This window comes from Lepus europaeus, chromosome 21, assembly GCF_033115175.1.
Source record: "Lepus europaeus isolate LE1 chromosome 21, mLepTim1.pri, whole genome shotgun sequence".
NCBI lineage: Eukaryota > Metazoa > Chordata > Mammalia > Lagomorpha > Leporidae > Lepus > Lepus europaeus.
The window spans coordinates 19,404,967-19,429,912 of NC_084847.1; the positions used below are offsets into that span (position 1 = coordinate 19,404,967).

General features: G+C 37.7%; 1 protein-coding gene across 2 annotated transcripts in view; it reads left to right on the top strand.

Moving 5' to 3' along the window:
* Positions 1-564: 564 nt before the first annotated feature.
* Positions 565-24,946, top strand: part of RBBP6 (RB binding protein 6, ubiquitin ligase) — a 31,565-nt gene continuing 7,183 nt past the window's right edge. Inside the window, exons 1-14 of one of the 2 annotated variants that reach the window (XM_062180661.1) lie at positions 565-655; positions 1,667-1,847; positions 6,328-6,427; positions 8,852-8,888; positions 13,095-13,139; positions 15,166-15,254; positions 15,383-15,479; positions 16,217-16,356; positions 19,040-19,212; positions 20,970-21,073; positions 21,173-21,510; positions 22,473-22,569; positions 22,698-22,776; positions 22,880-22,934. In XM_062180661.1, the coding sequence (XP_062036645.1) occupies positions 1,682-1,847; positions 6,328-6,427; positions 8,852-8,888; positions 13,095-13,139; positions 15,166-15,254; positions 15,383-15,479; positions 16,217-16,356; positions 19,040-19,212; positions 20,970-21,073; positions 21,173-21,510; positions 22,473-22,569; positions 22,698-22,776; positions 22,880-22,934 (1,520 nt within the window). In that variant the 5' untranslated portion in view covers positions 565-655; positions 1,667-1,681. Of the gene's footprint in view, positions 1,848-6,327; positions 6,428-8,851; positions 8,889-13,094; positions 13,140-15,165; positions 15,255-15,382; positions 15,480-16,216; positions 16,357-19,039; positions 19,213-20,969; positions 21,074-21,172; positions 21,511-22,472; positions 22,570-22,697; positions 22,777-22,879; positions 22,935-24,946 lie in introns of both variants that reach the window. The other variant, XM_062180662.1, reaches the window with a different exon arrangement.

A 24,946-nucleotide genomic window follows, 5' to 3' on the forward strand; every position in this document is an offset into this window, starting at 1 on the left:
CCTGGCACACAGTAACTGCTCAATAAATCTGTAGGGCGGCGGTGGCCGTCAGCTCTAGGCAGACTGTCCACTTTCCAGAGTTTAGGGTGCCCAGTTTGTCGGGAGGGAAGCTTGGGACTGCTTGCATAGCAACCATAGTTGACAGCATAGCAACCATCATGTTTACAAAAATTGGTGGGTTGGGGGCAGGGGATGGAGACTGTGGGGAAGGGGGAATTAGCCGGCCAGCCCCCAACAGCCCACCACTTGGCAGGGGAGCCCTGCACGGCAGCGGCTGCAAGGCGACCCCTCCTCCCCCAGCCCTCCCCAAGAACCGGTCCTCTCTTCGCCACAGCTCCCCCTCCCTTTTGAGATAGATGGTTTCTCCCGACCTGCCGGTCTCCCCCTGCCTTTTGAGGAAGATGGTCTCTTCCGTTCTCCCGGCCAGCTCAGGTTCCGCGCTCGGGAGTCACAAAGCGCAGGGTCACGTGGGCGGGCCGGTGCGCTTTGTGACGTAGGCGGCTCCGCCTCCCGGCCCGCCTATCCGCGCACGCCGGCCCCGCCTCGCGCGCGCCGCCCGTGCGATCCCGGCTTAAGAGACCCCGGAGTGGGGCGCTCGCCCGAAGCCAGGCCGCGTCCGCCATAGTGCCTGGCTTGGAGGTGTCGCCGACGCCTGGTGAGGGCCGGAGATCGGCAGGGGGGCAAAACAAAAAAGGGAGCCAGCGCAGCCCTTGCCGCCGCCCGGCGATTTCCGGGCTTCTTTCTTGTCGCGGTCCTGGGCCGAAAAGGCGACGAGAGCGAAAAGGCGAGAGACGCGTGGAGGATCCGGCGAGAGGAAGCGTCAGGGAGCCTCGGCGGTGTCCCCGGGGTCCGCCCAAGCCACCCGGCCGCTGGCTGGGGCCCGGGGTGGTGAGGAAGCGCTTCGAGGCCTAGTTGAGGCCTAGTACCGGCTTTGTGTCTGAGGCGGCAGCGGCGGCGGCGGCGGCGGGGGGGAGGCGGAGCCGAGCCGGGGGCGGCCTGCGGGAAGGCCTCTCCTCCGCCGACCGCGCGTTTTCGGCCTAGGCCGCGGGGCCGCTCGAGGCCTCCGGGGAGCAGGCGCCAGGGGCTTGTGTGTGGTGGGGGCCTGGGCCTGGGGACGCCGACGCCGGTCGTCCGGAAGCCAGGAAGGCGAGAGGCCGCTCGTGGACTCCGGGCCTAGGCCCTCTCCCCCTCAACCTTCTCCCGGGGCCTGGGTCACCCCAATCCATCCACGGAAGGAGAGACCAACCGGGAGGTGCGGCCGCGCTATGGACCCCTGACCCCTCGGGGCCATCCGGACTCTAACGTGTGGACTGACCGCTACTGACTGCACCGCCTGCCCCCGCCCCCCGTCTCCTGCCGGCCCTTAGCATGAGCGAGGGGGACCCAGCCGGGTGACATTGTGCCCGTTGGCGGATTCTCGATTTCCCCTTTTCCCCGTCCTCGTCCTCCTCCTCCTCCTCCCACATGAAGTGATTCTGAGTTTCGGGGCGGGGGGGGTTCTGGATTATTGTTCTCACGAACCCCTGCTTGTGGTTGGGGGGGTATTTAATCTGAGGCCTCAGGGTCCTTCGGTGTCTCTTGAGTGTTCTGTGTGTGTACATATTTGCTCTTAAGTTGATAAATATACATATATTGAGAGTGTCCACGTCTCCTCGCTGAACCTTAGGAATCCTTTGGCACCATGTCGTGTGTGCATTATAAATTTTCCTCTAAACTCAACTATGACACCGTCACCTTTGATGGGCTGCACATCTCCCTCTGCGACTTAAAGAAGCAGATAATGGGGAGAGAGAAGCTGAAAGCCGCCGACTGCGATCTACAGATCACCAACGCGCAGACGAAAGAAGGTAAGAGCCACACGGGCTCCAGATACGTGCTGGGTGAAGACGGATGCTGGCCCTGTGGAGCCTGGCAGAAGACTAACCGCCATTCTTGCGGGACTGTTGGTTCCAATACTTTGCGAAACAACTTTGATTGGGAGGGTTGCAGCAGTCGGCCTTGGAGTTGAACCGGCTTCTCTGATCTCTGCATTCACAAAGCCTGGAAGTCCCATGAACAGTTGTGCAAAAAAACGAGAGCGATGGGGGGAGAGGGGGAGGGGTGGGGCGGGCACGCACGGGGGCGTTATCTGGGTTCTTTGGGTGCTTGCCTTGTGGCCTCTCTAAGTTGTTTTACACCAGAACGGGAAGAAGAGAGCATAGGCAGCCGCCCTTGGTTGGTTAAAGTAGCGGTAGAGTTACTTCCTAACCTACCCAGCTTTTGGAATTCAATGGCAAACGCTCTGACCTTGCTTTCTCCCTCCCCCCTGCGTTGTGAGGAAGGGCTATAACTCGAGTACTTAGGAGGGTTTAAGCAGTGCTAGAATTGGTTTTTGGAACGTGAAACGTTAGACCACTCTTGTTAGAAGGATTCAGATCATCATTGAGCGCTTGAACCCCGAGCTCAACGCAGTGCTGTTACCATACATGTAGCAGTTTGGTAAAGACCAGAAGTACTGCTTTCTCTGCGTTAAAGTAGTAGTTATTGGACTTTCTACTACTGTCGATACTAGGACACTGCTCACTGGTCTGTGAGCATATCAGTTAGAAGTAAGCCGCTGCTCTTAGAATCTGTGCATTCTCTTTTTCAATACAAGTTTAGGTGTAGATACATGTGACTAGAGTCTCTTCTGACTCCTGGAGCTTGTTTTCGGTTTCTTTCTTGTTGATACAGTAATGCTGATGTGTAGTTTGCAGTAGATCAGTCTCCTGAGATTCATTGATAGAATGAGAAGAAAGTGAAGTTTTCGTTAGGTTAGGGGGTTTATTGATCATAGAATTTGGCATAAGATTTGACATGGATTTAGAGGAAATGAGGTGTACCCTATCTCTGGTCAGTGTTGTAGTAGGGAAAGTAGATTTTGTCATGGAGAAGACCAATTTTTGTTGTTTACATTGAAGACAGAATTATTAGGTGTAGGAACAGTGGTACAACATATGATTCAAAAATAATTCCTTGGGAATCCTACAGTGTAATATGGGAAAGAATGTTGTCTGCTCCCTCCCTCTTTTAAAACAAATAACTTAACCTTTGGTACTTGTAATTGTGTAATATTTCTCTACTTACAGAGAAAATTGTTGGTGGTCATGAACTGTTGGAATAAGTTATTTAAATGTTTAAGTAACTTACATTTCTTAAAAAGGAAAGGATGGATTTATAAGAATTTTAGGCCATTGTGATGTTTATGAGTATTTATGAATGAGAAGACTATAAATTAAGGGTTATTAAGACAATTTTTGATCATACACAAGCTTCATATTTTACTGGTGTGTAACACGATTGAGTCACTTGACTAGATTTTATCCATCTTTTCCACCTGACAGTTGAACATAACTTTGTTAGACTGGAGTAAATTATGGTTGAAGGAATCTTGTTCACAAATTTAACTTTTGTGACTTTATGGTTTTTATTTTTTATTTTTTCCTAGTCAAGGAAATAAAATGTGCTTTGCCCTGCAGCATATTTTCTTGCATATATATTTGTATGTGAACTGCTGTTTATTGGAGATGGCATCTGGTGTCACCAGACAGTTGAATAAGAATGCCATTTGGTTTTAGCACTATCCAGTGCATTAAACGTTGCAAAAATAAATGTGTATAGCTTCATAGGAGACTGGCTAGGAGAGAATCTTGAACTGGACCACTTTTAATTTGTTTTGAGTTAATGTTAAATTACCTAATGTTCCATGTTTCTATAAACCATTCTTTACAGTCTTAGAAATATGTCTGTGTTTAGGAACCTTAAATCTTGATAAGACCAAACTGCTGGTATCAGAATTCCATGTGTTTTAAACCTCAGGATCTTGGTTATTTCTAAAACTACCAAAGTGAGCCCAATATGATCATCATTGTACATGGAGCTTTTCTGTATGCTGACCCCTAAAAACCAACCTTCATTCGGAACTTCGTGTGAGAAGTACAATGTAGTTTAGAGAGACCCTTCTTTATCTCCCTGACTCCCTCCAGTTCTCAGATTCATCCTGGTTTTCATTCCATCCATGCTTTTCATGTTTTTGAATAAAAATTACACTCGGGAGTCTTTTAAAGTTAACAGACTACTTGGTAAGGAAGTCTTGACACTTTTGGGGGTAGGAAGTTGTCATTGTAATTCAGGTACTAAAAGGGCAGTTGGGGTAGATGTTTCCTGCAGTTCTGAAGACACCATTTGGGGTGTCCACTTCCCATAGCTGGGTGCCTTGGTTCAAGTCCTGGCTCCACTCTTGACATCAGCTTCCTGCTAAAGCAGCAGGTTACAGCTCAAGTCTTTGAGTTCCTGGCTCCCAGACATTCAGGGAGTGAACCAGTGGATGGAAGCCCCCACCAGCACCTTCACTGCCAAAGAAAAGGTGTCCTTTGAGGGGCCTGAGGGCACCTGACTTGCAGTTTAACACAGTACTGCATTGATCAAACTAATAAATTGTTTTTGAAAGCTATTGTGGATGTATTTGAGAATTGTTAGACATATTCAGAAACTTCTGTTGGGTGTTTCATACTAAATTGCGTTTCTAGGATTAGCTGTCAAAAAATGCCCTGTCTGCACTGCTCCTGATTTTTCTGACTCAGAGCTTGCTTGGATTTGGGACTAATAAACTGTCCAAAATAATGATGATAGTCTTACATTGGCATGCCTGAGTCTAGGCATCACTTTAATTGGATACTTGTGAAGTACAGCCTACGACTTGGAAATATGCTGTAGAGAGCCCTTGCCTAAACAATTTATAACAAAACTAGCATTATGACAGTGCAAAAGCTGATAGATTTGTAAGTTTGAAATAATTGGAAAAACAGGTAGTTGGCCACTCTGCTCTATAACTTAAGTGAAATTTAACATTAAGTGAACCCTAAAAACTAGTGATGAGATTGAGGAAGATGACTACATCTTTGCATCTCCCAGTAGTGAGTTGTTTTTCTTTTTTGTAATTTTACAGATTCCTTCCTTAGCAAATCTTTTTGCCATAGTAATATCCAGTTTCTTAATTCCTTATAGATGTCATTAAGGAGTAGAAAAATAAGAACTGTTCCTCCTGTTTGTCTTCTCAGAAAGTGCTAACTCAGGGAACCCAGGCATTCTTGCCCGATTCCTCTTTCTCCTCATCTCTCCAATATTCTATCCATAAGCAAACTTTGTCAATTCTATTTGAAAATTCTCTCTCTCTCTCTCTCTCTCTCTCTCTCTCTCTCTCTCTCTCTCTCTCTCTCTCATTTAGTATTGTTTCCCTACAGTTAGATGGCAGAGTAATTTTTTTTTTCTTTTAAAGATTTTTATTACTTGAAAAGGGGGGGGGGGGGGGGGGGAGAGGTCTTCCATCTGCTTGTTCACTCCCCAGATGGCTGCAAATGGCCAGGCCAAGCCAGGCTGAAGGCAGGAGTCCAGAGCTTCATCCAGTCTCTCACGTGGGTGGCAGGGGCCCAAACACTTGGACCATCTAATGCTGCTTTTCCCAGGCCATTAGCAGGGAGCTGGTTTGGAGCAGCCAGGAACAGGAACTGGCACCCATATGGGATGCTGATGTTGCAGGTGGCAGCGTTACCCACTCTGCCAAAGCACTGGCCCCCAGAGTAATTTTTGTTTTAGCAAAAATCATATTGTCATCACCTTGTTCAAAATCCTTCAGTGACTTTCTGTCACATGTAAAAACAAAAGTGTAAATCAGTGTATGCTCTGTATGTTTCTATCTGTATTTCACATCATTGTGTTCTTTGGCTCTCTGTCCTTTCTGTATTTGTTTGTTTTTTACATACTTTTTCCTGCCTAAAGGCCTTTTTCTTTATCTAGTTTGTGTCTGGCTTCTCAGTCCTTAAGTAGCAGATCTGTGTTTCTCAGAGGGGCTTTCTTGGAGTCAACATTCTACCCAAAGTTGCCTTAGTTATTCATAACATGTCATAATTTGATTTTGAATCTCCTCCCTAGTAATCTCCATGAGAATAGGGATCATAATTTTAACTCATGGTTAGGGCCTGGGAGAGAAACACTACCTTCATTTTAAGTAGTAGCTTTTCTTCCTGTTTATCATTGCTAGGCAAATAAACTAGAAAATGTCTAAGATTTGGAGTTCTACAAACAGGCACTGAAATCAAGGACTCGCAGCCACAGTTTGGTTGCTTTAAATAGGGGCAGCTTTGGGTGTTGGTTCTGACTACCCAAAATCAAGATGCAAGGAACAATGTAGTTATTAGTGTGCTTTCATGTTTAAGCTCATGCCCCATAACTTTTATTATATTTGAAGTTTTGTAAATCTTGGGTACTTAACAAATCCTCAAATAGAAATTCGACTCTTTTTGTTTACAGAATATACTGATGATAATGCTCTAATTCCTAAGAATTCATCTGTGATTGTTAGAAGAATTCCTATTGGAGGAGTTAAATCTACAAGCAAGACATATGTTATGTAAGTATCAGAATTCACATTTCTCAAAATAGGTGTTTTTTTTTAAATTTGTGAGAAAGAAGGTGTATTTTAGAACTGAACTTTAATGATAAGATTAATGTGTGTCTTCTCAGCCCTCCAAATACTTAGAATGAGGGTTTTTTGTGTGTTTTTTTTTTTTTATATTTCTTCCCCTCTCGTTAAACTTAGTTGTTGGAATAATTATTATTAGGAAAAGGTTTTGCTCTATAGGGGCAATATTTGTAAAAACAAGAAAATGATACTCAGTGATTATATAATTTACATACTCTTAGCTTTTGTCTACCTTTTTGTTGGTGGTGGTCTTTTCTGTTGTCACTACAAAAATAGATGTGTTGTAGAGATCTGCCCTAAATATTTTGATAGCACCAAGATTATTCACTAATGCTAACATTTGTTTCTTGTCAATAAGGGGCTTTCATTGAGAGGCCATAGAGTATATAGGATTTATATACATAGAGGTGCTGGAATCAGGCTTAGGTTTGAATCCATTTACTGCTTTATACCAGTAGATGACTGGGTAAATTATCTAAAGTCCTTACTTTAGATTCCTCAAAAATGAAACGAGGTTGTGAGTACAGTCAGCCCTCTGTAACAGCAGTCCTAACCAACCATGGGTTGAAAATATTTGAGAAAAAAATATTACGTTGTTGCTGACATGGATTAGTGCTATGTAGTTAGGCAAGTGGTGGTTGCCTATGTACTGAACATGTACAGACTATTTTCTTGTATGGGATATCAACAGTTTACGTAGTATTTACGTTGTACTAGATATTATGAGTAATGTAGAGATATGATTTAATGTATGAGAACAAGTGAGTAAAATATGTAAAATGCTGTACCAGCTTGTATAAGGGACCGGAGCATCTGCAGATTTTGTTATCTTTAGAATCAGGCCCCTGCAGATACTGCGGGACAACTGTGCTTCTCAAAGGGGGTTGTAAGAATTAAACCAACGATGCCTGCCCATTACTGGAATAAGTACGCAGCCATCTCAAGACTAGTTTGGATCTTACATGCATTAGAAGGAGCAGTAATTTAAGTCATAGTGAGCTATGGGGGTGAAAAAGCAACTGAAGCTGGGGAAAGGGTAGTGATTTACACTGAGAAGTCAGGTAGCTTTATTTGACATGTGGGCCAATTCTATTTGTTCTCGAATTGAGGTAAAATAAAGTAATTTCTTGGAGCTTTGCCTCATGTGGGCAATTATTCTAAGATTTTTCTCATTAGTTGTAAAGTTCAATTCTATATCTTAATATTTTATGTAATATCTTATACAGTGACAAATTTTAAAAGCTAAACACTTTCTTTGTTGTGGTCATCAAGTGAGCTTAGTATTATGTGCGTTTAGAATAAAATGATTTTAAGAAATTTTAAGGATAGAATTAATTCCTATAGTCCTAGTGCCCTTAATTAGTGTTTTTTTTTAAAGTAGCAAACTTTCAGTTTCCTTTGATTTTTTTTTTTTGTAATCAGAAATTATTTGAATTCTTCTATAGAATTGCATGTTAATTCACAATACATAATATTTTGTAATAAATTTTCCTTATAAAATATTTATGAGCTTGGGCAACTAATAGAAAATTGAAACTTCAGTGTTTAATACCAGAATTTCTAAGTTTTGCACAAACCCAGACATCCCTTTTAGATATTATCTAACATTTTCCTAAGATAGTTAAAAGTAGCATAAACTTTCAAAGCCAAGCCTCTAAAGTCAACATGTAACCCCTTTCCTTTGTGGACTAAAGATTTTTGGTTTGGGGTTTTTGATGTATTTTAAACATAAAATTGAATATTTCTATATAACCATTTAACTACTCTTTGAACTAAAAAGCCCTCAAGACTATGTTGTACTTTCCTGGGACTTGGAATTCTTGTTCAGTCCTTGGTCACTGTTTTGAAACACTGTAAGACCGAAAATAGCTATCAGCCTGTTTTTCTTGATCTGATAGTTTTGGAACACAACAGTTTCTCAAGGATCCAGGTCACAAATGTTAACAACAGTGGTCTTGCTTTAAGAAAACTTAATGTGTGAAAATTTACATCTGGACCCACTCAAAAAATAGGGAATAATATAATTTCTCAGTCTGTGACTAAAACACAGTTTATAAATACAACAAAATTTGTATACTACCTTTCAGAAAATATTTAAGTCCCAAGATACACCTATTTTATAAAACCCTAATATAGAATTTACTGATGTATTTTACACTGTTTCAAGCCAGTAAAGATTAATCAAAATAGTTTGTTCATTACTTAAGAAATTGGCATTTTTTAAATCTGTGTACCAAAAGAAAACTATTTGTTAAAAAAAAGTGTAATTGAAGCTAAGTATTAAGATTTGTTAGCACAAAAATGTGTAAATAGCTAACATTAGTTTTTGTTATTTTTGTTTTTGTTTTTTAGAAGTCGATCTGAGCCAGTCATGGGAACTACAAAAGCAGTATGTAAAAACACAATCTCACACTTTTTCTACACATTGCTTTTACCTTTATAATGTAGCAGTGAAGTAAATCATTTTAAAACTTAATATCCAACTGATCATAGGACATATTGTAAATAAAATGTATTTTGATTGACAGCTCAGTTGAATATGACTATATGTGGCATAATTTGCACACTTATTTGTAGAAATGGGTAACTTGTGCCCATAACACTGTTCCATATTAAATATGATAGCATTCTCCCTGTATGACACTGTGTTGTACAGTTAATGTATGATCTTTTTAGATCGTGTAGGTTTTACACTAATGAACATGATAACATGTTCTACATCTGTCTGTCTATAGTTAGTATTTTGTATGTATGTACAGGCTGTTGTGTGCTTTTTGTTTCTTGCAATAAAAAAATGTTTGGAGTGTATATTTTGCCATTTTCACGTTGTATCACTTAGTTTTTGTTAGTTTTTTTTCTGCCTGATTGATGGCTTTCTGAAATGCATAAGCAACATGCAAAGCTAAGTTTGGTGCTTTCTCCCAGTTCAAACGCCTCATAGAAAAGAGCTTTCCAAGAAACCCTTGATGCAGCTTTATTGTTTAATCTTGCTTAATTTGGCAATTTTGAGCTCCTTGTTTACAACTGTGGTATAAAGTAAATCTGAAATTGCCTCCTCTCCCCCATGAGTATAGAAATGTCTCAGTGATCTTAATTTTTACACAATTTGAGTACATTGTTTTCAAATTTTAATACAGGGTCTTCCACTTCTGTTCAGTCTCCATATGACCAATTAAAATACTTCCCGCTTATAAGATAGTTTAATGCTGCTTTATTATAGGCTATTTGAAAGCTGTAGCTTATCAAAGGTAACTCCTTTTAACCAGGATGCCATCTTAATTTTTATGATCACAGATAAACCTTAAGCTTGACACTCTTCGAGCTCTTCAGTAAAAGGTAGCAGCATCCTTGAGTTGTGGTTGAAGCATGTATCAGATCACAGGTCTATGGTAATCGGGTTCTGTACACTTGGTTCTCAACATTTACTGCTCAGGCCTGATATTGTACACAATGCAAGATGTCTGAAATCTTCATTTAGAATTCAAGGGTATTGCTTGCTATTTCCCTTTATACTTTTAAATACTACCGATCTTTGTGTATGAGGCATTTCACTCACATTGGATCATTGGATCTAAACATGGTAACGCAGAGTAACTGAACTTTGGACTTGTTTTTATAAAGTATATGGCCTTTAGTTCTTGTGGAACTAAATATAGTGATTCAAAGATCAAAAGTCTTAGTGTTTGGGTTTTTTTCCCCTCTTTTTGGATATATGGGTTTTTTTTTAAGCATAATGCTGTAAAAACTGTCCAAGTTTCTGTTTTGCTGGTGATTGGTTTAAAATTGATTTTTATGTATCCAAATGCTAGCACAAATTAGATTTGACTATCCTGGTGACTGTAGTAGTTAATGTAACACATTTTGTATAAAGTACATTTTATATAGTATTTAAACTAATTCAGATAAAGTTTTATTTCTTGAAAAGAGTTCTTTTTTGTTTATTAGCATGTGTATAAACACAAATCACATGTTCATAAATAAAGTTAACATTCTTTTAGCCTTGTGTGTTCCCTGGCATGTCTGTATTGCATTTATAAGCAGTTTACTTTAAGCTTATTTAGGTTTCTCTTTTCTGTTCTTTTTTTTTTTTTTTTTTTTTTTTTTTAATACATTGAAAAGTGGCTTTGATTTTTAGGTAGAATTATCTGAAATGCAAACATCAGATAACTTATATCTCCATCTTTGTTGCTTGGAGTACATGTGCTGACATTTTAGAATGAGAGTATTTTCTTGAAGTGTAATTAGTGCCCTTTTTAGGAGACTTAAGAATCGCATGGATTGTGCACTTTCACAAAGCAGAGGTACTAAGACCTCATTTTTATTCTGACGAATAAAAGTATAGGTACATTTTTGGCAGTGTAAGCCAACTCTAATCAGAGATGGCTATTTTCATATTCCCCAGCCTTGTTTTATTTAGTCATCCTTCCATGTTGGTACTTAAGCTGGTTGCTATTCTTGCTAGTTAAACATCAGAATTATATTTTGCAGGGTCCTTTAATTTCAAGCAAGTAAATTGGCTTAACAGATTTCAGATTTTTGCCCCCAGAAATGAGACCCCCTAATTAAATGAAGGGAGGTGGTTTAAGTTGAATATGTTTATATTGTGCACCAGTCATTTTTGTGAAAACTAAATTTTTTTAACATGGCAGGGTTTTTTTTTTTATTACAGTATCTTACACTGTTTTGATTTTCGTACATATATATATATATAGTCCTAATTTTTAAACCATTCTTTGTCAGCATTCTTTGCTAATTTCTTAACACCTTGCTACACAAGAAGAAAACAAAATTGGATACTTTTCCAAACTTGTGATAAATTTGACTTCTTTGTGGATTATAAAGTGCTATTGTAATTTATTTGGTGGACAAGATGCAATTATAAATCTGAAACCACTTTAAGCTCAAGTATATACGATACAATAAGTTGGCAGGAAATTAAAAAGAAAGCCCAGCATAAAAACAAAAAGAGGGTCTGTCTTAGATGTGAGGAATGGAGGAATGGAAGGGGTTTTTTGGCACGTTAGTTTTTTAGTTCCAATGATAAGAAAATTAATACAACAGATCGCTTTCTAAGAAAATCTTCAATGTTCACATTCTAGACAGTAGTGGACTACCTTAAGGGCTATTAATCTGTTTTATTGGTTAGGAACGTAGTATAGATGATGATTGACAGCAGTTTAGAATAATTGTATATATATATTTTTTTCTGCTTACCCCTTGCTTAATTTTTTAAAGAGAAAAATATACTTCAGAGCTTGGCAGGAGAACCCACTGATGGGTTATGTGGTTATGCGTTAGGAATGTGGGATTAGTGTATTAGGAATGTGAACTCTTGGGTTCCTCAACATGGAGCAAAGAACTTTTTATCTAAAAATCTCAATTATAATACCCATAAAACTAACTCTTAAAATCCTAAGATACTTGTAAGATGGATCTTAAATTGAGCCACCATTATTTTTATTTACATCTATTAAATCCCTCACATGATGGGCGTTGGCTAAAAACTTCGTATTGAAACAGATTGCATTCTATTTGAGGCTCTTAAATCATACGTCTTTAATTTAATGTTCTTATTCTCTGAAAAACTTGAAGTACCTGATGAAGACTTTTTTCTTTGATCCAAACATCTTTTAACATTCTGTCCATTTTAAGTAAATTCTGACCAGTGACGCATAAGGAACATATAATGTGTTGAATAAGCAGCCCACTTACTAGATAGGAAACAGTAGGGAAATCCTGTCTTCAGGGTTACTTGCTACATATATGTATATGTGTGTGTATATACACACGTAGATATGCACATGTTTTTAAAGCTGATTAGTCAATTTAGGAGATCCAATGACAATTTTTTTTAAAACTGTCAAAGCCCTCTCATAGTCACTCATAGATTTACTCTGATTAAATTAACATTCCAGTCTCAAATGTTGGGATTCATCATCATATGTTGGCAGCTGTTTACTCTTTCCCCCTGGTACTTTTGTTATTCTTTTTTTTTTTTTTAATTTTTGCTTAATACTTTCCCCCAATAAAGCTGTGGTATCTTTAGCAAAAAGCTATTTTAGTTTTTGTATGGGAGAATAAAAAACTTCTTTGCACAGAGCAGCCCATGCTCAAAAAAAAGTAGCAATTCTGTAGGAGCTGTTATTTATTAAAGCAATTATCTGAGCCTTTAAAGAGCTGCTTATTTTTAGTGTCACACAATGGGCATTGGGGGAAAATCAGAAAGATTCTTATTCTCTCTTCCAGTGTACATTGTTTTGTTCATTATCAAATTTAGAGACCATTGAGAGACACAAGACTCTTCTGGTGTTTAGTTAGCAATCTCAACAGATTTCCTGTGTGATAAACTTTTCTTCACCCTCTTTTTCCCCTTGTAATTGAGTCTCCCCCAACTGATAACCTTTATAATGGTATGAAATATGTAGTGAAGGATGAAGAGAGTTTAGCTACACTTGAAGGCTTAAACAAAATGGCATTCTTTAGAAAACTAAGAAAATGCCCAATATTTGAACTTAAGTGGCATTAGGAGCTAAATGATCACTTTCAGATGTTTTCAGTGTGGAACTTGAATGTGTGTTTAATTTTTTGTGAACAGATTGATGACTCTTCTGCATCTATTTCACTGGCCCAGCTTACAAAGGTATATATATATATATCTTTTTTTTTTTTTTTTTTTTTTTGGAAATATGTCTTTCTAAAATTTTTTATGTGGAGCAGTTTGTTAAGATGCGCTGGGGGGAGGATATATTTTATGAAAGCATTGTACATATAACTATCCTGTAAAGAGTAGTTGCTGTTTGGTACTTTGTCAGCTCAGCCTCAGGTTGGAATATTATCCATCTTCAAGACAGAAGAAATAAATGAAGCTACACTTAATCACTTTCCCCTCATACATTTTTGTTTAGTTACACATTGGAAGCTAACAAAGTTCTGGAGGCATTTCCTGGTTTTGGCTCTAAATTATGTGGACTTTTTTTTTTTTTAAGCAGCCAAAGCAGAAGATTTCCTTTGCATGGACGATTGCATGATTTTTTTTTTTCCTTGAAAATTTGAATTGATCCCATGAAGGTCAATATTTTAAATGTGATACAGTTGTTTATGCTATAGATTTGTAGTCTGTCTGCTTAGAAAAAGTTTTAAACAACCTAATTTGTTTGAACACAGACTACATGAATTGTGCGAGTGTCTAAGGCTGTTTGCAGGAATATACCCACAATGTATGTTTGGCAGAGGGCACATTGTTAACTCCTGAACTCACTGTATGTGGCGTGTTTTCAATACAGTTGCTTGCATTTTCTTCTCAACAATGTATATCTTTTGTTTGGGAAAGCACTAGTGATGGGTTACTCTAAAAAATATATACATTTAGCTTGCAAATTGTGCCTTTAAAAAAAAAGGACAGATTTTGGGGGACCAAGAAGGAAAGTTACCCAGTTTTCCAAAGTTCTTTTTTCCGTACTATCAGAAATGTGAAACCAAATTCAGCAACCAAGATTAATGAAAAGATGAATTTTCCATTAGTGCTGTCCCTATCTGTCCTTGGCTTTGTTACAGGTTGTATCCTTTCCCCTAGACTGTATCTCCACAAAATGTTCTAGTGAAGAATAATGGCATTTTAAGCTCCCGTCCTAGGAAACAAAACCTAAAAATTCTAAAGCCATCCTATTTTATAATTTTCTAATGCAAAATGCTGTAGCATAGAATTAAGACCTTTAGTGGTTTATAGTTTACTGTTTTTATTCTTATGTTCTGTAAAGGACCATATTGAAGCTTTAGTCTATTCCTACCATTGTTGCTTTGTGGGGAAGAGTTGGGGACTTTTGGGGACTTTTTTTTTTTTTTTAATCTATTTGTAAAATAATGTTTGGGTTCAAACAAATTAGTTGTTAAATATCTGTAATCCAGTTTTCTGTAAATGTTGCTGCTGTTCTAAGCTCTGTTAATGTTAAGTATTCTTTGTATATAAAATTACAATAAAATGTTAAAACTGGTTGCTTGTTTTGTGGATGAATGTAAAGAGAGAACTCAGTGAGTGGCTGATACATATGTTAGCTGCTTGAAAATTTCAGTTAGAATTTGCTCCCTTAGACCCTGCTTATATCTAGACTGTTGTATATAAAAAGTTTACCTAAGGAATTAAAATCATGAACGGTTATGAACATCCTTTGTACTTAATTTAAAACTGAAACAGTACACTGCCTGACAAGCCTTCTGACGTCTCCAGTCTGCTGTGTAATACATTTAGTCATTCTACCCCTATCCTTACCTCCAACTTCTAAGTGTAAATTACAATTTTCATCCTGTGACACTTGAAATATCTTTAAGGTTGAAGACCATCAAGTGTTTCTTTTTTAACTTAATTTCAGTTTTTTTTTTTTTTTTTTTTTTTTTACTCTTAGATGAACAGTATGCAAATCTTAATGTAAGGTACAAACAGGGTCTAAGGCCAGAGTGCCCCCAGAAAGTCTTTGTTAAGGTTTGCAGGTGCCCACACCTCATTTAATGACCTAAAAAACTCCCAGTACCTCTGAGATTTCTACATGCAATTAGTTGTTTTTATGCAAGGTTAGGTACTGCTCTTTAGAGGATGTGTGGTGTGTGATCTTTGGCTGTGTGGTCTTAAATGTGCTTCTAATGTGTGTGTCAAATAATTACCTGTTAAACAGACTGCCAATCTGGCTGAAGCCAATGCTTCTGAAGAAGATAAAATTAAAGCAATGATGTCGCAATCTGGCCATGAATACGACCCAATCAAGTAAGTTCCTAAGTATTTTACACTAACAAGAAGAAATTTTGGGGTGGGCTTTTACCCGCTAACCAACAGCATTATTTTTTAAAAGTCCTTATGTACATGTAATTTTTTTTTTCCCTTTTCCCTTTCAGTTACATGAAGAAACCTCTAGGTCCACCACCTCCATCTTATACTTGTTTCCGTTGTGGTAAACCTGGCCATTACATTAAGAATTGCCCAACAAATGGGGTAAGTCCAAAGTAGAAACTGTGGCACACTTATTTTTTATTAGAATTACTTCTTAGCCAACTTTTTTTTTTTTTTAAGATTTTTTGTATTTCTTTGAAAGGCACAGTAAGAGAGAGTTCTTCCATCTGATGATTCACTGCCCAGATGGCCACAACAGCCAGGACTGGGCCAGTCTGAAGCCAGGAGCCTGGAACTCCATCTGGGTCTCCCATGTAGGTCTAGGGGTCCAAAGACCTGGATTGTCTTCCCACTGCTTTCCCAGGTGCAATAGCAGGTAGCTGGGAATTGAACCAGTGCCCATATGGAATGCTGGCATCATAGGCAGTGGTGTAACCTCCTGCACTAAAATATTGGCCCGAAGCTAATAGCTTATCTTAATAAATGTTTCCTTTTCTATTAAACAGAAAATGAGTATAGTCAGTGGTACCAGATTTGCTAGGCTTCATGCCTTGCTTCTGCAGCTTAATAGCTGAGTGAGCTTGGGTGAGTTTCTTAATCTCTGTAAGCCTATTTTTTCTTTGAAGTGATCATAATAATACTTACCTCATAGGACTATTGTGAGGATTAAATGAGAGAAAACATGAATGGATTTTGACATTTAAAATAAGCATATCTTTAATTTCATTTTTCATGGAGATTTTGAATTGTCTGTAAAACACTGCTGTATGATGTTCGCTAATATTAAAGATGACTGCTTTTTCCTTCATCTCTGTTCTCTCCCTTTGTCCTCCAAATAGGATAAGAACTTTGAATCAGGTCCTAGGATTAAAAAGAGCACTGGAATTCCCAGAAGTTTTATGATGGAAGTAAAAGATCCTAACATGAAAGGTGCAATGCTTACCAACACTGGAAAATACGCAATACCAACTATAGATGCGTAAGTGTGCAACAGACATGTGATCTCTGAGGACTGCAGTCAGCCCCAGGGCGCAGGGTTTTAATCTTGGGCTTGTAACTCCACTATTTGGATTCCCTGAGAACTTTGTATATCATATATCAAGACCAGAAGTCTCCACATGTGGAATTTCTGTATTAAGAATGAGAGTCTGCAGTCTGCTCCATTTAAAGCAAATTTAAGATGGATTTGGGTTTTTTTTGTCGTCAGTGAGTGCCACTTCCCTTGTAGTCTTCTGATTTTTTTCTTTATTCTGTCATTCCCTGCTTTCTTACTCATTCACATACATGCTCCCACATAATCTTATTATAGATGCTGTTTGCATTTCTTAGGTAAGCAAAACAGATAGTCATTTTGAGAAACAGAAGGTTTTAAAAGTTCCTCAAGATACTGAGGCAAATTTAAGTGCCAAACAAACGAAATATTGAAGATTCTTGAAGTTTGGATATACCATGTGAATCTTAAGATTCTCATGTAAGATTTATTAAAGCAGTAGTTCAGTCATAGCTCTGTAAAACACCTTAATACTTAATATGTATTTTCAGATCTTGTGAATAAATTTTTAATGAAAGGGGTAGACATGAAAACCCAGTGGCTTGGTTCAACTTAATAACTTCCCCATTTTATCTGCTCTTATAAATTTATTTGCCCTTAAATACTTTCAACAGTTGTAAACTCACTTAATATATAACATAGCATTAAGTGTTCCTTTAGACTGTGGTTCTCTAACTTCATGGTACATGAGACTCCTGCCAAAATATGATAAAAGATTCTAAGAACCCTGCCCTCACTCCTCAGTTTTTTGATTTAGAGGTGATTTGATAAGACTCTGATTCTGTGTTTTTAACAAGTCTTAAATGACATTATGTAGTTAAAGAATCTTTAGGACATACTTCAGGAGACATCAGTTTAAGAGAATAGATGTCCATCTTCTCAGTGACTCCCCCTCCCAAAAACAAAAAAACCAAACCAGCTATATAACAGTCTTTATGCTAAAAATATTGTCATAGTGTAGTGAATAGGTGGGGATGATGTACGTCGTTATTCTGTGTAATGATACTGAAAAGACATTGAGTATGTATTTTAGTAAATACAGTGTTTAGGTCACAGATAATGTTTTCCAAAACCCAACCCTGCTCACTCCCTCAACTTCACCCCCATCTATTTTCTATCAGTCACCATCCTGTGTCTTGTGGTTCATCTTAGAGCAGTCTGTTACGCTGTTTGTAATTCAGAGACATTTCATAGATGTTTCCAGACTACTACAACTTGAAATTACTGAGTCTTACAGACAATTTTAAGAGCAGACTGCTTAATGTATATTATGTAAAAGTTCTTAAAAGTATAGAAATTTGTGTTGGAAACATTGACAGCGCTTGTGAACACTAACTAATAATTAACTTCCTTGTGTTAGAATGCTGAAATAAAATACAAAGCCCATTTGTGTCAGACACACAGCAGATAAGATACTGGGGAAAGATGGGAGCCCAAATATTTTAAATGAAACTTTCACTCTTTCCACTAACACCACTGATAAGCAACTCAGACTCTTCTTCTGTTTCTTTTTCTATCCTCTGTTCTCCTATTTTTTTTTCTTTTTTTTTTTTTTTTTCTTTTTTTTCTTTTCTCTCTTTTGGGCAGTGGGAGACTCCTCTTTCACAAATTGGGAACAATGGGGCATAAGCAAATTGATACTTATTTCTGGAATCGTGGTGATGTCTATGGAGCAACTGCAACACAAATAACACACCTAAGGTACCCTCCTCGGTATAGCTGAGATTCTTTGATTTTCAGCATTAAGATAAACACACTGTTCCTAAATGAAATAGAAAGGATTTCTCTAGAATTCCTGTTTACAAGTTTGCCTGATTATAGAGGTGGGGGTGTGAAAGCAGCAGTGACAAATCTGAGAATAGGTTTTTTTTGTTTTTATATATTTAATATCCAACATTTCTACAAAATGCATTTTTATAAAAACTGGGCCCAGAATTGTCTAGTGAAGTGTTACTTCATATTTTTTGTATAACATATTCTGACCATTAAAGCCATTGATATGTCTTAATAGACTAGCAATAGACTAAGCTGTCTTTTAAAATAGTAATTATAAGTAGATATTGGTTTTGAAGTGTCATTCTGACTTAATTATGTGGTGACAATGTATTTCTCTTGAACTGTCTTCCCTTAATTTTACAATGTCCATATTCATTCAGTTTCCCATCTGCAGTATTCACTATTAATAACCTTCACGGGTTTTGGAGACTGTTGGAATATGGAGGTTTTTTTGTTTGTTTTTGTTTTGTTTTTTGCACAAAACATGATAAAGTAGAGAAAAATTGTGATTAGGCTATTATCTTAAGTTCACATCCTGTCTCTGTCACTGAAGAACTTTCTGGCACTTAATATATTGCTTTACCTGTGGCCCTTTTAAACTTGTGGATTCCAAGATCCATTTAGCTGCTTTTATAGCATTTCTGTTAATTTTATATTTACTTAGGGTTTTGTTTTGTGTCTCTTTGTTTCAGAGGAGGATGTACATATCTTCTCTTACTTTGGCAAATATTTATGCTTGTTTAAACGAGTATGTTCCCATTAAGTTGTAGGAGAACATGCAGATGAATACACTGCCTTCCTAATAATGTTGAAACACTAAAACCTTCTTTTACAGAGAAGCATATGCAATTGGGAAGAAGGAAAAACCGCCCTTTTTACCAGAGGAACCATCTTCTTCCTCAGAAGAAGATGATCCTATCCCGGATGAATTGCTATGTCTCATCTGCAAAGACATTATGACTGATGCCGTTGTCATTCCCTGCTGTGGAAACAGTTACTGTGATGAATGTAAGCATACTGAACCTCCAAAGATGTGTGTTTTATAATATTTGTGTTTATTTGGAAAGACTCTTACCAACATTATCTATTTAAATAATAGGAAATGTTGATAGTAATTACTGATCAGTGCGTTTAATAGTGAGGAATCTGGTTTTGTTGCTGCATCTTTTTTGAACACTAGCCTCTTTGTCTTTTTATAATTGAAATTGACTACCTCTTTTTTTTCTCTCAAATGCAGAATGTTTGCTGTATGTTTTACATAGTATATGGAATTTTTAAGTCTTAGGCAGTTTTGGAAATATTTTTAAATGGTCCGTAAATTCCAAAACCAGAGTGTGAACACTGGCTTATTCTAAAATTCCTAAGTGTAATTATGACCTGCTTTCTGTAAACATACATAACATTGCCATTTGGTTGTTCCTTTTCTTCTTTAATCACTTTTATTAGTGTTTAGTTTGTTTTTTTGGCTTTTTTGTTTGTTTTTTCTCTGTCGCTTGTCCTAGGTTTGCTGCCTCTTACATAGAAGAATATATTATCTGAAAATTTGACTGCTGGGTGCTACTCTGGCTTTTTTATTTTTAATGATAATTTGAAATATAAATCTTAATTTGGGGGCCTCTTCAGTTGAAAGACCAAGGTCAAGAAGAGCTATCTTAAGACTTTTTTCACAGTCTAGTCTTGGATTTAACAAACCACTTACTATTGAAGTATCATCAGTGAGTCTGTAATTTGCTTCTACCTGCTAGGCTGCTGTAGATATCTCATTTCCTTGCCTAAATAGTTCTTGGTTTTTTATTTTTAAGATTAATTTATTTGAAAGAGAGTGAGAGAGATCTTCCATCTGCTGGTTCATTCCCCAAATGGCTGCAATGTCCATAACTAAGCCCCACAGAAGCCAGGAGCCTGGAACTCCTTCCAGGTCTCCCACAAGGAGGTTGGCAAGGGCCCAACCACTTGGACCATCTTCTGCTGTTTTCCTAAGCGCATTAGCTAGGAGCTGGATCAGAAGTAGAGCAGCCAGGACTCAAAACTGCTGCTGCTCATAGAGGGTACCCATGATGCAGGTAGTAGCTTGACCTACTGTACCACAACACTGGCCCCAATTCGTGATTCTTAACATGCCCTACTATGATGCTTTTACCTTTTTGTTTATTTTCATTTACTTGAAAGAGAGAGAGACAGGGCTATCAAAATCTGTTGGTTCACTCCCTCAAAAGCCTACCACAGCTGGGGCTGTGCCAGACAGAAGTAGGAAGCCATAACCCAGCCTGTGACTCCTGCATGGAGGACCCAAGTACTTGAGCCATCACCTGCTACCTCCCAGGATGCACATTAGAAGGAAGCTGAATTGAAAGTGGAGCCAGTGCTGGTACTCAGGCACTACAGTATGGGATGCAGGTGTCCCAAGATGCATCTGGGACAAATGCCTGCCCTAATGCCTTTTTAAAAACCCTAAACAAATTATGTAAAGTTTTTTTCACTCTTATCTAGACTACCTCTTACTTCTATTTTTTTCTCTTTTTTAATGTAGCATATGTATTGAGTTCTCTTTTTAATGTAGTTTAGGTTCTGGAGAAAAATTAGAGCAGAGGAGTGCTGTGAGACGATCTTTTACTTGTTTCTTTATCCAAGAAGTCGTTAATAATCTGTGCTTGGAAAACAGTAATGTAACTGAAAAGCTATAGGCCATTTCTTAAAATACTCATTCTATAAACACTGAATTCCTACTATGGTCTTATTAATATTTAAAATCTTACCATACATAGGTATAAGAACAGCACTCTTGGAATCAGATGAACATACATGTCCAACGTGTCATCAAAATGATGTCTCTCCTGATGCGTTAATTGCCAATAAGTTTTTACGACAGGTAGCTACCTTTGTATTCCTTTTATGAACACAATTTAATTTCTTAACTGTACTACTTTAAGTATACTTTACACTATTCTACATTCTTTTGTATCTATAGGCTGTTAATAACTTCAAAAATGAAACTGGTTATACAAAACGACTCCGAAAACAGTTACCTCCACCACCTCCACCAATACCACCTCCGAGGCCACTCATTCAGCGGAATCTGCAACCTCTGATGAGATCTCCAATATCGAGACAGCAGGATCCTCTGATGATTCCAGTGACGTCTTCATCAGCTCATCCAGCTTCCTCTATGTCTTCACTAACTTCTAATCAGTCCTCCTTGGCCCCTCCTGTGCCTGGAAATCCATCTTCTGCTCCCGCTCCTGTACCTGATATAACTGCAACTGTATCCATATCAGTCCATTCAGAAAAATCAGATGGACCTTTTCGGTAAGTCTGTGTATTTCTCACTGTTAAAAAATAAGTGAGTTCAGTGATATAGTTTTTGTTATATATTGCTTTAACATTATTTTTAGTGGATGACTATGCTCAGTAAGTTGGGCTGACTTAGAAGAAATTAGTTAGCCTTATTGGTGGTAGAGGCAGATAAATGGGATTCATTTGGCAAATGATAAACATCCCAATATCAAATACTACTCAAGTTGCCTGCAACTCCTATTAAATTCAGAAACAGGAGAATTCACTTCATAATGATCGTAATGATGGTATTAGAAAGGAGTACAGTTGAGCAGAAATAAGAATTATTTGGATAAGGTAGAGAAAGGGACAAAGCATTGATAGATGTGGACAGATCGGGAACAATTGTTTTGGAGCGTAATTATGCAGAATAGTAAAAATTAAAAATCCTACTTCAGAAATGAAGTATAGGTCTTGTGACCATATGGGCTAATTGCTTACAACTTCTTAAAATATGAGCAGCTTTTAAAAAATAGGTGTCAGGAACCTGTTTCAGATATACTACAGCACCATTCTTAGGATGAGGCCTTAACACATATTTAAGAAACCCCACTGAGCTGGGTTAGCCTTTTATTTGGCTCATGGCAGAAATAAGGCCCAGAGAGTTTAGTGGCTGGCTTGCTCAAGATTATCCCTTCACTTCAGTGACTAAGACTTACTCCTAAATCTCTCTTCTTTTTTTCCCCTCATACATTGATTTTCTTCTTTTAAAGTTTATCGATCATATTGTGGTACTTAACGGTGGGTCCCTCTTTATTTTGCCACTTCAATATAAAAACTTCTGAAGGTCCAGTTCTCTCACTTTCCCAGAAATTTTCATCATCTTTGACTTGTCATCTTAATGTGGATGACGATGGATAAACAGATAGTGGTAAATCCTTAATCCTCCACTTCTGATGAATTTTTAATGTATTGTAAATTATGTTGTTTTCTAGGGATTCTGATAGTAAAATGTTGCCAGCTGCAGCCCTGGCATCAGAACACTCAAAGGGAACATCCTCAATTGCAATCACTGCCCTTATGGAAGAGAAGGTAGGTTTTATTGGCTTTTAAATGAGAGTTAATTTACAGTAGTCTTTTGGTTTGCTTTTTGTTTTAATTTTGTTTTTAGCTATTCCATTTTTTAAACCATTCCTCTTTATTTTTGGTTGTTCCTAAAGGGATACCAGGTGCCTGTACTTGGAGCCCCATCTTTGCTTGGACAGTCATTACTACACGGACAGTTGATCCCCACAACTGGTGAGTAAAATCATCTTGGTTTGAAACTTTTTTCCTCTAAAAATAATTTAGGCTTATTTAACATGCAGTTTTGTATTAATTGCTTTTATTTTTTGTTTCTAAGGTCCAGTAAGAATAAATACTGCTCGTCCAGGTGGTGGTCGACCAGGTTGGGAACAGTAAGTATATGTTAAAAAAAATCTTCTAGATAATTGCCTTTGAACCAGATAGTGGGAACTACAAACTAGGCAGTATGTTGCCAAATAATTTTCCTTGTAAGTTTTCCTTTTATGGCAGATTAATACAGTTTTTCTGTGAAATGTCACAAATTCAAGCTGATGTGAAGCATTGTTTTCTAAAAGAATGAGTGTACAGTTGACCCTTGAACAACATGGGTGTTCGGAGCACCAGTCTCCATACAGTTGAAAATTTATATAAAACTTTTTTTTGACTTCCCCAAAAACTTATCTACTAATGCCCTGCTATTTACTGAAAGCCCTTTGACAATATAATCAGTTAACACATGCTTTGCATTTTATATGTATTATATATGGTAAAAAATACATGAGTACCACAAGAGATCACTTTTTACTGTAATACATAGTAGTACTAGAATGAGGAACTGCTCAGGTGGAAATAATTCCATCACATGCATTTAAGCAGATAACAATACTTGAGCTTGCTGTAGCAGCAATAGGAAGTGGCTACAAAATTACAATAGTAGCATAGTATTTTACTACAGGTAATTTTATGCAATTATGATTCAACACTGTGTACCATTGTTTATGTTTCTCTTGGCTTCAAATGGCAGGACCATATGTGGTTCTAAAAGTGTATGTTTTGATAAATTTATATTTTTATAATTTGTATATTTTATCGCAGAACATTATAAGCTGTTATCTATATGTATTTTATGCATTCATGACATTTTTCATATTTTTTCAATGTCTCTTTGGCATGATTCATCCCTGGGTTTCTTCAAATTGTCATAAATCTTTAAAAAAAAAAAGTCCTCTAGGATGGCCCAAGTGCTTGGGTGCCTGCACCCGCCTGGGAGACCAGGAGGAAGCACCTGGCTCCTGGCTTTGGATCGGTGCAGCGCGCTGGCAGTAGCGGCCATTTGGGGAGTGAACAAACAGAAAGGAAGACCTTTCTCTGTCTCTCTCTCACTCTGTCAAAAAAAAAAAAGAAAAGTCTACTTTAAAGTGGACCAAACAATGTAAAAGCCATGTTGTTCAATGGTTAACTATAATTTTCCAAAATAGTAAAATACAAAAATCTCAAATTCTTCCCTACTTTTTATGAATAATAAAGGAGATCTTGGCAGGACCTCAGTTAGCGAGTAAATAAGCATTACTTGAAAACTTTAACTGTGGAATGCTATTTTTCTAATGTTTTCTGATCTCAATTCAGATGATTCAAATTTCATTTCAATGAATATTCCATATTATGGTTAAAGTTTACCAATTACAAAATTCCTGGGGTTTTCCTCTCTTGGATGGCCCCCTCCATGCCGCTCTGGCTGGAGCTCCTTGATTCTAATAAATATTGAGTAGTGTCTGTTAAAATTTTATTGCATATTAAAATGTATGTGGTATGAATTTTCTGCCTTGAAATACAAGGAACTTCAGTTTCTTTGAGATGTGTTATGGTATTAAAAATCGTTGGACTTATTTTATATTTATATATGTATATAAGCAGTTTCATTTCTATAATCCAATTTTAGTTATATTCTAAAATTTAATCTTTTTAGTATGTTAAATGAAAGCCTAGTAGATTGTATTAGTAGAAAGAACATGGAATTTGAAGATGAATAGACCTGGTTTCCATCCCAGCCTCTCTGTGTACTTATATGCTAGTGGGCAAATGGTTTTACTACTCAGCCTCCATTTCTTCATTTGTAGAATTGGAATGATGCTGCCTACCTTAACATGTAAAGTGCCTGCATAGTGCTTTGCAGGTAAAAGGGCTCTTTTTCCTTTTCATAGAGTGCTAATTAAAATACGTGCCAGAAAAATATTCTATATTGAAATTTGTTATAATACAGTTAGTAAGAAAGATGTTAATATTAAGTAAAGGTAGTATTTTTTACTCAGATCTGTATCTGGAAAAATTAAGAATCACAGACTAGGAAGATGTTCTCAGAAAATCAAAATAGATACCCTAAAGTCTACACACTTAAGGTCGTGTA